Genomic DNA, 12,737 nt, shown 5'->3' on the forward strand with positions numbered 1-12,737 from the left:
TGGGTGTGGCCGTCAGGGGCGCTGGAGGGGGCCTCCGGTCGCGCCCACACTGACCGCGGTGGCCATATGATCCACAAATACGAACACTGCAGAGAGGCACATGCATGCCCACACAGAGACACACGCACACGGAGATGCACACACACACACACACACACACACACACACAGACCGATGTGGGTAAATGTGGTGGGATCTTGGGTGGCCGATCTCCTGGTTGTGACTTGTGCTAACGTTACACAAGTGGCCATCACTGAGGGAAATGCGTAAAGGGCGACAGGAGTTCCCAGTATAATTTTTTATAACTTCTGGTGAATCTATAATTTAAACAGATCCACGTAGAAACCCCCAGGCCCACGTGGCTTCACTGCTGGGTTCTATCAGGGGGACACTGACGCCAGGGCAGGATCCTGCAGACCCGCCGTCCGCCTCCTGGCTGGCACAAGACGCTGTCCCCTGCTGTTGCCCCGTCACCCCTCGAGCTTACACCAGGGCACTACCCAGATCCCCGTCAATGCCACGGAATGGCCAAAATCTCTGAGAGTTGTCCTGTGCTGTCATCACTGCTTCCGTGACACCCACACCGCCTCCCCCATGGGAGCACCGCGCACCCATGGGCGTAAGAGACAGACCCGCCCCGGCTGCCTGCCTCCCTCCTGGGGCTGCCCTCTGTGTGCTGGGACCCTCGCGCCCCGCGGCCACACCCCCGCACCTCGGCCGTGGGTGTGCATGTGACAGACCAACGACCCCAGGCTCCTGGTGGCACCAGGTGCCTGCGACGCTGCCCTCTGCTCCCGCCCAGCACGTGGCCCCCCCGCGGGAGCTGATGTCCTCCTGGGCCCCCTGGGGCAGTGGGAGCAGGTCTGCACCTTTCTGCCACGTAACCCGCGGAACCCGGCAGTCACAAGCAGCCCCATGGGGGGCCACCACGGCCGTCTGCCACAGGAAGGCATGGACACCCACTTCCCTGACTCCCCACAGGGACCCCAGCTTCCCCGAGGGCCAGACCCGGTCAGGCGGTCATCAGAACCTCCTGGGCAACTGACTCATCTAATGTGGCTTCCCTGAACTGGCACCACACCAACAAGGAAGGGGGTGAGGCTCCTGTGGGGACAACACAAGCCAGGGGCAGATATAAAAGCCATGGCCTCCCAGGGTACCCGGCACACATCCGCACTCACGCACACACCCACACCCACACCCACTCCCTCCTCCAACCCACCGCCCCCGCCATGGCCGCGTCCACCCTGTCCGTCTGCTCCAGCGACCTGAGCTACGGCAGCCGCGTCTGCCTGCCCGGATCCTCGGACTCCTGCCCCGACCCCTCCTGGCAGGTGGACGACTGCCCAGAGAGCTGCTGCGAGCCCCCGTGCTGCGCCCCCGCCCCCTGCCTGACCCTCCTGTGCGGCCCCTCCTCCCCCTGCCAGGGAGACTGCTGCACCCCTGCGTGCTGCAAGCCCGTCTGCTGCACCCCTGCGTGCTGCAAGCCTGTCTGCTGCACCCCTGTGTGCTGTGAGGACTCCCCCTGCACAACCTCTTCATGCTGCCAGCCGTCCTGTTGCACCTCCTCCCCCTGCCAGGGAGACTGCTGCACCCCTGTGTGCTGCAAGCCCGTGTGCTGCACCCCTGTCTGCTGCAAGCCCGCCTGCTGCACCCCTGTCTGCTGTGAGGACTCCCCCTGCACAACCTCTTCATGCTGCCAGCCGTCCTGTTGCACCTCCTCCCCCTGCCAGGGAGACTGCTGCACCCCTGTGTGCTGCAAGCCCGTGTGCTGCACCCCTGTGTGCTGCAAGCCCGTGTGCTGCACCCCTGTCTGCTGCAAGCCCGTGTGCTGCACACCTGTCTGCTGCGAGGACTCCCCCTGCTCAGCCCCCTCCTGCTGCCAGCCCAGCCCTGCTGCAGACCCTCCTCCTGCGTGTCCCTGCTCTGCCGCCCCGTGTGCAGGCCCGCCTGCTGCACCCCTGTCTGCTGCAAGCCCGTCTGCTGCACCCCTGTCTGCTACAAGCCCGTCTGCTGCACCCCTGTCTGCTGCGAGGATTCCCCCTGCTCAGCCCCCTCCTGCTGCCAGCCCAGCCCCTGCTGCAGACCCTCCTCCTGCGTGTCCCTGCTCTGCCGCCCCGTGTGCAGGCCCGCCTGCTGCACCCCTGTCTGCTGCAAGCCCGTGTGCTGCACCCCTGTCTGCTGCAAGCCCGTCTGCTGCACCCCTGTCTGCTGCGAGGATTCCCCCTGCTCAGCCCCCTCCTGCTGCCAGCCCAGCCCCTGCTGCAGACCCTCCTCCTGCGTGTCCCTGCTCTGCCGCCCCGTGTGCAGGCCCGCCTGCTGCACCCCTGTCTGCTGCAAGCCCGTCTGCTGCACCCCTGTCTGCTACAAGCCCGTCTGCTGCACCCCTGTCTGCTGCGAGGATTCCCCCTGCTCAGCCCCCTCCTGCTGCCAGCCCAGCCCCTGCTGCAGACCCTCCTCCTGCGTGTCCCTGCTCTGCCGCCCCGTGTGCAGGCCCGCCTGCTGCACCCCTGTCTGCTGCAAGCCCGTGTGCTGCACCCCTGTCTGCTGCAAGCCCGTCTGCTGCACCCCTGTCTGCTGCGAGGATTCCCCCTGCTCAGCCCCCTCCTGCTGCCAGCCCAGCCCCTGCTGCAGACCCTCCTCCAGTGTATCCCTGCTCTGCCGCCCCGTGTGCCCCCGCCCCACCTGCTGCGCCCCTGCCTCCTCCTGCTGCCGCCCAGCCTCCTGCGTGTCCCTGCTCTGCCGCCCCGTGTGCCCCCGCCCTGCCTGCTGCGGCCCCGCCTCAGGCCAGTCCTGCTGCTGATGGGCACGTCCCCCCGGGGCCAGCTGGGCTCAGGTCCCACCTGGTGACTGTGGTCCTCCTGGCCACCCATCAGGCCTGACCTTGACCTCCTGCCTCCCGGGAATGCTGACCCCGCATTCTGTCCTGGGGCTTCTGCTCCAGGAGGCACCTGCACCTGTTCTGGGTCACCTGTCCTCCTTGCCCCCTTTCTCTGCTTGGGTCACTTGGCTTTGACTCCTAACCTGTCAGCACCTCTTCAGGAAGCCCAATAAACTCACTTCACCAGCCGATTTGTTTCCTTTCATCTGACCTTCATGGGGGTGCGGGGACCCCAGGGTTTTGCCCAGACATGGTCTCCTCCAGCCACGAACATTTCTAGGAACGAGGGACTGAGCAGTCCCAGAGGCGGGCCTAACTCCTGTGGGCAGGGCCACGGGTGGGACTCACGCCCTGGCCCAGGAAGCTCCGTGCCGGTGGGCCCAGTGCTCAGGGCTTCCCAGGCTGGTCACCTGCACACGGGTCATGGTCTGGGGGTTCTCAGCCCCTGGCCCGTTTCCACCCACAGCCCCATCTGGGCAAACCGGCCCCAGACAAGTGGGTCTGGGTGCTCCAGGGAGCTCTCCCATAGGGAGAACATCCTCTATGCGCCTGGGGTCGTCCTGTGTTCCTCCCCCGGGCTCTACCCATTTAGCAGAAAGGTGATGGAGCAGGGGAGGCAGTGCTCCAGCCAAGATGGGGTAACAGGGACGGGATTCCTTCCCACCTGGGCCAACTCTGAAAGTTGACAAGATCATGAAGCAAGGGTGTCAGATCCGGGGCCCAAGACGCGTAAAACCAGTGCACTTGTGAGGGAGATAAGCAAGGTTCCTGTCACTGTTGGTGCCCTCACCACCTGGACAGAATCTCCAGCCCCTGTGCAGGAGGGCAAACCCCACGGAACTCCAAGGACCCCGAGTTCCATAGATGGCCTTGGGAAAAGCCCGGGCAGACAGTGTTGGGGTCAGAGTGCTGGAGAAGAGGCCCCGTCCCAGCGGTCTCCCCACCTGAGACCCTCTGTGCTCTGCCGTGTCCCCTCCCCGGCCCTGGCGCCCACGCTTCTGCTTTCTGTCTCTGAAGCTCCTCACATAAGTGGAATCACATTTCACTCGGCCCAGCGTCCTCATGCCTCATCAGTGTTCTAGTCCGACTTGCTTCCCTTTATGGCTGAATAACGTTCCACGGTATGGACGGGCCACATCTGCTCATCCATCTATCTGCTGAGGGCACCGGGGTCACTGTGAACATGTGTGTCCAAGCATCTCTTCGAATCCCTACTTCCAGTTCTTCTGAGCATATTCCCAATATAATCCCCAGACCATAGAGTAAGTCCGTTGCTACTCCTTCAAGAACCACCACACAAGCTTCCACGGTAGCTGGGCCTTTTCTCACTCCTACTAACGACACGCGAGGACTTCGGTTTGTCCACGTCCTCATCAACACTTGTTATTTTCTCCTTGTTACGTATGTAGATTACGTGTTATCTCCTCGTTGTGTTTCTATTCGCGTGAATATTCTATGTGATATATGTGGTTAACTCCTTGTATTTACATTTATATAAATATTATGTTATATATTATGTATATATATTTACCCTAATGGACGTAAGGTGGCTTCTCATTGTAGTTTTGATTTGTGTTTCTCTAGTGATTAGTAACGCGGAGCCTCTTTCACATGCTTATAGGTCACGTAATTTGTACTTCTTCTTTGGAAAAATGTCTATTCAAGTCCTTTGCTCATTTTGGAATTGGGTTGTTTTGTTTTTTGTTGTTGAGTTTGGGGAATTCTCTACACGTGTTATATATAATTTCTTATCACATGATTTTCAAATATTTTCTCTCATTGTATTTAGGTTACCTTTTCTTCTCCATTGGCATTGCCTTCTGATGCAAAATATTTACAATTTTTGTAAAGGCCACTTTTTGTATTTTTCGTATGTTGCCTGTGCCTCTGGTATCACATCCAGGAAATCACCACGAAATCCAATGTTGCAAACATTTTGTCCTGTGTTTTCTTCTAAGAGTTTTATAGTTTAGGTCTTCCTTTTAGGTCATGGGTCTATTTTGAGTTCATTTTTGTGTATGGTGTGAGGTAAGAGTCCACCTACCTTCTTTTCCCTGGGGATAGTCAGTTTTGCCTGCATTGCTTGCTGAAGAGACTGTCGTTTCTCTATTGAATGGACTCGGTGCTCTTTCAAAAATGATTTCACCTAATATGTTTATTTCTGGACTCTATTCCATTGGTCTGTATGTCTGTTTTTATGCCAGTATCACCCTGTGTTCATTATTGTAGCTTTGTAGTGGTTTTTTTTTTTCATATAATTTATTGTCAAGTTAGCTAACATACAGCGCGTACAGGGTGCTCTTGGCTTTGGGAGTAGATTCCCATGATTCATCGCTTACATACGACACCCAGTGCTCATCCCAACAAGTGCCCTCCTCAGTGCCCATCACCCGTTCCCCTCCCCCATCAACCCTCAGTTTGTTCTCTGTATTTAAGAGTCTCTTATGGTTTGCCTTCCTATAGATTTGTAGTTTTGAAATCAAGGAGTGGGAGTCCTCTAGCTTTGTTTTGTTTTGTTTTGTTTTCAGGATTGTTTTGGCTATGCAGGATCCCTTGATTCCACATGAATTTAAGGATGGGGTTTTAGGTTTCAGTAAAACACCTCACTGAGATTTCAGTAGTGATTGTGTTACATCTGTAGATTGCTTGAGATGACAGTGATATCGTAACGATATTGAGTGTTCCAATCCTTGAACATGGAATGCCTTTCCATTTATTTGTCTTCCTTACTGTGTTTCAGCAATGTTTTGTAGTTTTCGTTGGACAGCTCTTTCACCTCCGTGGTTGTTAATTCATTTTACTTTATTCTTTTTTCGTGCAATTGTAAATGGAATTGTTTTATAAATTCCTTTTGGGGTTGTTCATTAGCAATGTATGGAAATGCAACTGAATTTTGCATCCTGCTGTCTTTTGTCTTTTGTATCCTGCTGTCTTTCTGAATCCATTTGCTAGTGCTAACGGGTCCTTAGGGTTTTCCACAAATAAGATCACAGCGTCTGTGAACAGAGATGATTTTACTTCTTCCCTTCCAATTTGGGCTACTGTATTTTATTCTCTAACTATTCCCCTAGGACTTCCAGTCCTGTGGTGAATAGAGGCAGTGAAAGTGGGCATCTCTGTCCTGATCTTACAGGAAAAGCTCTCAGTCTTTCACTGTTGAGTATGATGTTTGTTGTGGGATTTTCACATATATATTTTATTTTGTTGAGGTAGTTCCTTCTACTCCTAATTTGTTGAGTGTTTTATCGTGAGAGGGTGTTGAACTTTTTCAAATGCTTTTTCTGCATCAATTGAGATGATCATGTACTTTTTCCTTTATTCTGGTAATGTTGGCTATTATATTGACTGGTTTTCATATGTGGAACCACCCTTAAATTCGAGAAATAGGTCCTCCTTGGTTGTGGTGCATAATTCCTTTACTCTGCTGCTGAATTCAATTTGCTAGTGTTTTATTGAAGATTTTTGCATCAATGTTCATAAGGGATATTGTTTTGTAGTTTTCTGTTCCTGTAGTGTCTTTGCCTGGCTTTGTTGTCACAGGATTATAAGTCTCATAAGATGAGTTGGGGAGCGTTCCCTCCTGTTTAACTTTTTTAAAGTTTATAGTGAACTAGGAATGATTGAACAAACTCTGAACTTGATATAAGGCATCTGTGAAAAACTTACAGCCAACATCATACTTAATTGTAAAAGACTGAATGCTTTCTGCTAAAGATCAGGAAGAAGATACAGATGTCCTCTCTCACTGTTCCTGTTCAACGTCACGCTGAAGCCTTACCTGTGCAACAAGCGAGGAAAAGAAATAAAACGCATACGTATTGAAAATGAAGAAATGCAGTTGTCTCCATTCCCAGAGGACATGATCATCCACATAGAAAACCCCCAAGAATATACAAAAAACTCCTAGAAATATAAGAGAGTTTGGCAAAGTTGAAGTATGTAAGCCTAAAATAATAAAAATTAATTCATTTATTTTTTTATTAAAAAAATTTTTTGACGTTTATTTATTTTTGAGAGAAAGAGACAGAGCACAAGCAAGGGAGTTTCAGAGAGAGAGGAAGATACAGAATCTGAAGCAGGCTCCAGGCTCTGAGCTGTCAGCACAGACCCCGACGTGGGGCTGAACTCACAAACTGTGAGATCATGACCTGAGCCAAAGTTGGATGCTTAATTGATTGAGACACCAGGTGCCCCCAAATTAATTCATTTCTTTTTTTTTTTAATTTTTAAAAATGTTTTACTTATTTTTGAGAGAGAGAGACAGAGTGTGAGCAGGGGAAGGGCAGACAGAGAGGGAGACACAGAATCCGAAGAAGCCGGATACAGGGCTGGAACTCACAAACCACAAGATCACAACCTGAGCTGAAGTCAGATGCTCAACCGACTGAGCCACCCAGGAGCCCCAATTCATTTGTAGATAATAGCAATAAAGAATTGAAACTGAAAATTTTTGTTTAAAAGTTTGATTTACAACAGAGTGAAAAATGAAAGCTTAGGTATAAATCTCACAGAATGTGTGCATGAGAATGATAAAAATTACTGATGGGAGTAATTTAACAAGACGTAAATAAATGGAGAGCTCGACTATGTTCTAGGTTACAGTCGAGTAATTGTCGTGACGTCAGTTACCTCCAGACTGATCCACAGATTCAAGGCAATCCCAGCAAGAGATTTTTGTCACTGTGAACAAGCTAATTCTAAAATTATTTGGAAAGGCAAAGAAGCTCCACTACCCAAACCATGTGAAGATGATGAGCAGAGTTGGTGGACTTCACTACCTGCTTCCAGATCTGCTTTAAAACTATAGCAATCAAGACAATGTGATGTCGGCAAAGGGACAGAAGCGTGCAGATTAATGAAACAGGATAGACACACACACCCACACGAAAACAGGCAACTGATTTCTGACACATCAGTGACACAGTGTGTTTGGAACATCTAGATGGCCATATGCAAAAAAAAAAAAAAAAAAAAGTGAATCTTGACCCATAGCTTACACTTAGTGTAAAAATGTAATCAAAATTGATCCTAGGCCTAAATGTAAAATGTGAACGTTTTAAACTTGCAGAAGAAAACACAGGAGAACATTGTGACCGTGTGTTGGGCGGAGTTCTTAGGTTTAATACCAAAGGCATGGTCTGAAAAAGAAGGAAATTGATAAATTGGACTTTACCCACATTAACTCTGATTGCTCCTCAAAAAGCCGGTAAGAGATACACAACATACAGATCCGTGTCCATCGACCGTGTGCGTGATCAGTAGGGCTTCCGGTCAACAGCAGGCAAGAAACAGTTAAGGTCTTGGGGAGTCAAAGTTATACACAAATGTTTGACGGTAACTCCCGTGTTAGCCGGGGGTCCACCATATGCATCCGCAGTGCATAAAGGACTCTCAAAATTCAATGTCAAGAAAACCTACAAAAGGGAGGGGCCTGAACCCTTGCAGAAATACCAAAAAGACGCATGGATGGCAAATAAACACGTGAAACAATGCTCGACGCCGTTCGTCATCAGGGCAATGCAGAGGCAAATACAGGAAGATACGCCTGCTCACCGATTAGAATGGCTACTGTTTAACAGAAAGTTAACAGCTTCAAGTGCTGGCAATGATACACGGCGACCAGAGCTCTCCGTGCTGTTGGGGAGGGAGGGAACGCAAAAAGGCACAGCCACTGTGCAAAACAGTTTGGCTGCTATTTATTTATTTATTTAGAGAGCACGTACACAAGCAGGGGAGGGGCAGAGAGAGAGGGAGGGAGAGAAGCCCAAGCAGGCTCGGTGCTATCAGCACAGGGTCCAAGGCAGGGCTTGGAGCCACGAACTGTGAGATCATGACCTGAGCCGAGATCGAGAGATGCGTAACCACCCAGGTGCCCTGTAGTTTGGTGGTTTTTTATCACGTTAAACAGGCTCTTGCCCTGTGACCCAGCGACGCCCCTCCTAGGTGCTTACCCTGGAGAAATAAAAACTCGCTGCATTGCAAAAACCTGCACACGATGTTTGTGGCAGCATGTTCATAACCCTCGAAAGCAGGAAGCAATGAAAATGTCCTTCACCCGGAGAGCCGGGGTGGCTCAGTCGGTCAAGCGTCCGACTTCGGCTCAGGTCACGATCTCGCGGTCCGTGAGTTCGAGCCCCGCGTCGGGCTCTGGGCTGACAGCTCAGAGCCTCGAGCCTGTTTCCGATTCTGTGTCTCCCTCTCTCTGACCCTTCCCTGTTCATGCTCTGTCTCTCCCTGTCTCAAAAATAAATAAAACGTTAAAAAAAATTTTTTTTAAAAAAGAAGAAAGAAAAAGAAAATGTCCTTCACCCATCGACAGAATAATCAAGTTGTGGTACGTCCACACAGTGGAGTCCACTCAGCAGTAAAGAGAGGAGAGCTGTCAGTTCACGACATGCGTGAAGCCCAGTGCGTTCTGCTAAATGAAAGAAGCCAGACCCGAAAGGCTGCATACTGTATGCATAGGACATTCTAGAAGAGACACAACTGTAGTGACTGAGAGTCAGTGGTGGCAGGGGTTTGGGATGGGGAACACAAGGGGCTTCCGCATGGTGCCGCCACAGAACGAGTGAAACGTAGAGGGACGCGGGGTGGGACAGCGAACAGTTGCTCTATAGATTCTGTAAGGCCAAGCGGCCGAAATTCTTCCCCCTGAAGACGTCGAGGACTGCAATCTGCTCTTTGCTGATTTTTTTTCTTTTTTGCTCTTGATTATTTGTTATGTTCTGCTTCTCTTTGTTTCTGCACTGAGTTTGCTGGCCCACGGAGTCCTGTCTGCGTTCATAGACGGTGTGTGAGTAGCAGGGTCTCGGAGCAGCCGCGAACCTTCCCGTCCCGTGCACCAGAGGGCTCAGGGCTGCCGCGTAATCGATCCCATCTCCCTCCAGCTTTGCAGATGTGGTTCCAGGTCTTTAGGCATCTCGGTTCGCTGAGTTGCTTCCAATCACTTCCGATCTCTCTGGAAGCTTCCAGGATGCTTCTTTAGGTTTGGTGTAAGACAACTCACCAGTGTGTCCCGACGTGCAGCATTCTCTGTGTATCTCATCCCACGTTTGGTCAGATTCCACCTCCGAAGACCACATCTCCCTCTGTCTGAGAAATGTTGCCTTTTGTCAATCGGTCTTCCTGGAAAGCTTCTCTGATGAACGTTGGATGCTGTGCACATCGTTTCTCTTAGGTTTTGCACAGTCCATCTCTGTCGTTCTGCGCTGAGACACTCTGTCCCCTTCCCATTCGCTCCTGACTGCCTGGCCTCCACTCAGCACTCAGTGTGCGGACGTCCTGCGGCCGATGGGCAGACCTGTCCCGGCGTTCCGGTCCTTCTGCTCGCTGAGACCCGGGGATGCACGGTGCTCACCTGGACCGCCCAAACCCCCGGGCATCAGGGCGCACACTGGGCAGTGAGCAGGCTGCATGCCCGCAGGGCTCCAGGACTCTAGAGTTTTCCTGTGGTGTTTGCTTAGAGAACCAAAAGTAGTCAGGGGCCAATCCAGTCCTTAACCATGACAGGCATTGTCCAAGCAGCAAACTCTTTAGTGTAAATAAACCAGAAGTAATAAACACTCTCAGGACTCCGTCAAAACACCAACAAGGAAAGGGAAGTCTTGGTGACAACACACAGCTGGGAGGTATAAAAGCCGACAGACAGCTGGAGCTCCTCACACACTCACACACACACACTCACACACACTCACACACACACACCGCCTCCTGCAGCCCCACTGCCCCCGCCATGGCCGCGTCCACCCTGTCCGTCTGCTCCAGCGACCTGAGCTACGGCAGCCGCGTCTGCCTGCCCGGATCCTCGGACTCCTGCCCCGACCCCTCCTGGCAGGTGGACGACTGCCCAGAGAGCTGCTGCGAGCCCCCGTGCTGCGCCCCCGCCCCCTGCCTGACCCTCCTGTGCGGCCCCTCCTCCCCCTGCCAGGGAGACTGCTGCACCCCTGCGTGCTGCAAGCCCGTCTGCTGCACCCCTGCGTGCTGCAAGCCCGTGTGCTGCACCCCTGTCTGCTGCGAGGACTCCCCCTGCTCAGGCCCCTCCTGCTGCCAGCCCAGCCCCTGCTGCAGACCCTCCTCCTGCGTGTCCCTGCTCTGCCGCCCCGTGTGCAGGCCCACCTGCTGCACCCCTGTGTGCTGCAAGCCCGTGTGCTGCACCCCTGTGTGCTGCGAGGACTCCCCCTGCACAACCTCTTCATGCTGCCAGCCGTCCTGCTGCACCTCCTCCCCCTGCCAGGGAGACTGCTGCACCCCTGTGTGCTGCAAGCCCGTGTGCTGCACCCCTGTCTGCTGCGAGGACTCCCCCTGCTCAGCCCCCTCCTGCTGCCAGCCCAGCCTCTGCTGCAGACCCTCCTCCTGCGTGTCCCTGCTCTGCCGCCCCGTGTGCAGGCCCACCTGCTGCGCCCCTGTCTGCTGCAAGCCCGTCTGCTGCACCCCTGTGTGCTGCGAGGACTCCCCCTGCTCAGGCCCCTCCTGCTGCCAGCCCAGCCCCTGCTGCAGACCCTCCTCCTGCGTGTCCCTGCTCTGCCGCCCTGTGTGCCCCCGCCCCGCCTGCTGCGGCCCCGCCTCAGGCCAGTCCTGCTGCTGATGGGCACGTCCCCCCAGGGCCAGCCGGGCTCAGGTCCCACCTGGTGACTGTGGTCCTCCCGGCCACCCCTCAGTCAGTCCTGACCTGTGTTAGGTGGCTGCCCCCACCCAGGACGGGGTCCCCCATGTGTCCACTCTCCTGACCTGACCTTGACCTCCTGCCTCCCAAGAATGCTGACCCCATGGCTTCCCGGGGCTTCTGCTCCCAGGAGGCACCTGCACCTGTTCTGGGTCACCTGTCCTTCCCTCCCCCTTTCTCCGCTTGGGTCACTTGGCTTTGACTCCTAACCTGTCAGCACCTCTTCAGGAAGCCCAATAAACTTACTTCACCGGCCGATTTGTTTTCCTTTCATCTGACCTTCATGGGGGTGCGGGGACCCCAGGGTTTTGCCCGGACACGGTCTCCTCCAGCCACGAACATTTCTAGGAACGAGGGACTGAGCAGTCCCAGAGGCGGGCCTAACTCCTGTGGGCAGGGCCACGGGTGGGACTCACGCCCTGGCCCAGGAAGCTCCGTGCTGCTGGGCCCAGTGCCCAAAGGCAGAACAGGGGGATGTGGGGACTCGGTCCCAGCAGGTGCCATAGCTGCGAGGTCAGTGCTTCTTCCCGGCCACCTGCCCACGTCCCAACCGTCACCATGTGAGGATTCTGTCCTGACTTAGTGGGTTTGGCTTCCACGCCTCACCCCCACTCCCTCCCCTGTGGAAGGTAAGTGCAGGCTGAGCATCCCACCGTGGGAACTAACGGGGCCACGCGTGTCCCTCAGCACACAGGCCACATAACCCAGGCCACGCCAAGTGTATTTTACTGGCTCAGGTGTTAAGTTAAATACGAGGGCCACGGAGGCTTTAATTTCTTCAGCGGAACGGTTGCACGGGTTTGGTCACAGTGCCCCCGGCCGAGGCTCGCTGCAGAAACCACAGTGCAGAGTTTCCCCCCGCCCTGGCGCCTGGCCGGTCACTTTCACGCCGTGGCCCCTTTCCCTGTGTGAGGCTGGGAAGCAGTAGACCCTAAACGGCAACGACAGATAATCAAGGGTGCGTCGAACGACGTGCGGCTGGCCTTACTGGTGTGTCCGGGTCACCGTCTTGGTGGCGGAAGCTCGTGGAGGTTTAGTGGTGTTGAGGTGGACGTGACAGAAAGCGTTCCGTGTCCATTTCAGCGCAGCCATCCCGCCGTCCTTGTCCAGACTTTTCCGTCTTCCCCGACCGGCCCCCTTCCCCGCCTCCCCAGCCCTGGCGCCCCCTTCCAGGCTCCGCCCCTGAACGCGACT

At 54.1% G+C, this 12,737-nt stretch overlaps 3 protein-coding genes across 5 annotated transcripts in view; all 3 read left to right on the plus strand.

The window, feature by feature from the left end:
* Positions 1-12,737, plus strand: part of TSPEAR (thrombospondin type laminin G domain and EAR repeats) — a 155,292-nt gene that overhangs the window by 115,184 nt on the left and 27,371 nt on the right. The window lies entirely within an intron of this gene.
* Positions 1,170-11,798, plus strand: LOC113594412 (keratin-associated protein 10-5-like). Its single transcript, XM_053220460.1, is given in 3 exon segments — positions 1,170-1,892; positions 1,895-2,878; positions 11,609-11,798. Coding segments are annotated over 2 exon segments (1,569 nt in total). The 5' UTR covers positions 1,170-1,232; the 3' UTR covers positions 2,804-2,878; positions 11,609-11,798.
* On the plus strand, positions 10,545-11,798 carry LOC113594340 (keratin-associated protein 10-7-like). 3 transcript variants are annotated; one of them, XM_053220469.1, is made up of 2 exons: positions 10,545-11,285; positions 11,361-11,798. In XM_053220469.1, the coding sequence occupies exons 1-2, from the start codon at positions 10,614-10,616 to the stop codon at positions 11,463-11,465; spliced, it is 777 nt and encodes a 258-aa protein (XP_053076444.1). In that variant the 5' UTR covers positions 10,545-10,613; the 3' UTR covers positions 11,466-11,798. The 3 variants fall into 3 exon arrangements, with proteins under 3 accessions (XP_053076444.1, XP_053076445.1, XP_026897260.2); XM_053220470.1 differs by having other exon boundaries at positions 10,545-11,009; positions 11,208-11,798; XM_027041459.2 differs by having other exon boundaries at positions 10,545-11,798.

The sequence above is a fragment of the Acinonyx jubatus genome, chromosome C2, assembly GCF_027475565.1.
Source record: "Acinonyx jubatus isolate Ajub_Pintada_27869175 chromosome C2, VMU_Ajub_asm_v1.0, whole genome shotgun sequence".
Classification (NCBI taxonomy): Eukaryota; Metazoa; Chordata; class Mammalia; order Carnivora; family Felidae; genus Acinonyx; species Acinonyx jubatus.

Coding starts and splice junctions, on each gene's coding strand:
- LOC113594340 (XM_027041459.2), top strand. CDS start 10,614: ATGGCCGCGTCCACCCTGTCCGTCTGCTCCAGCGACCTGAGCTACGGC.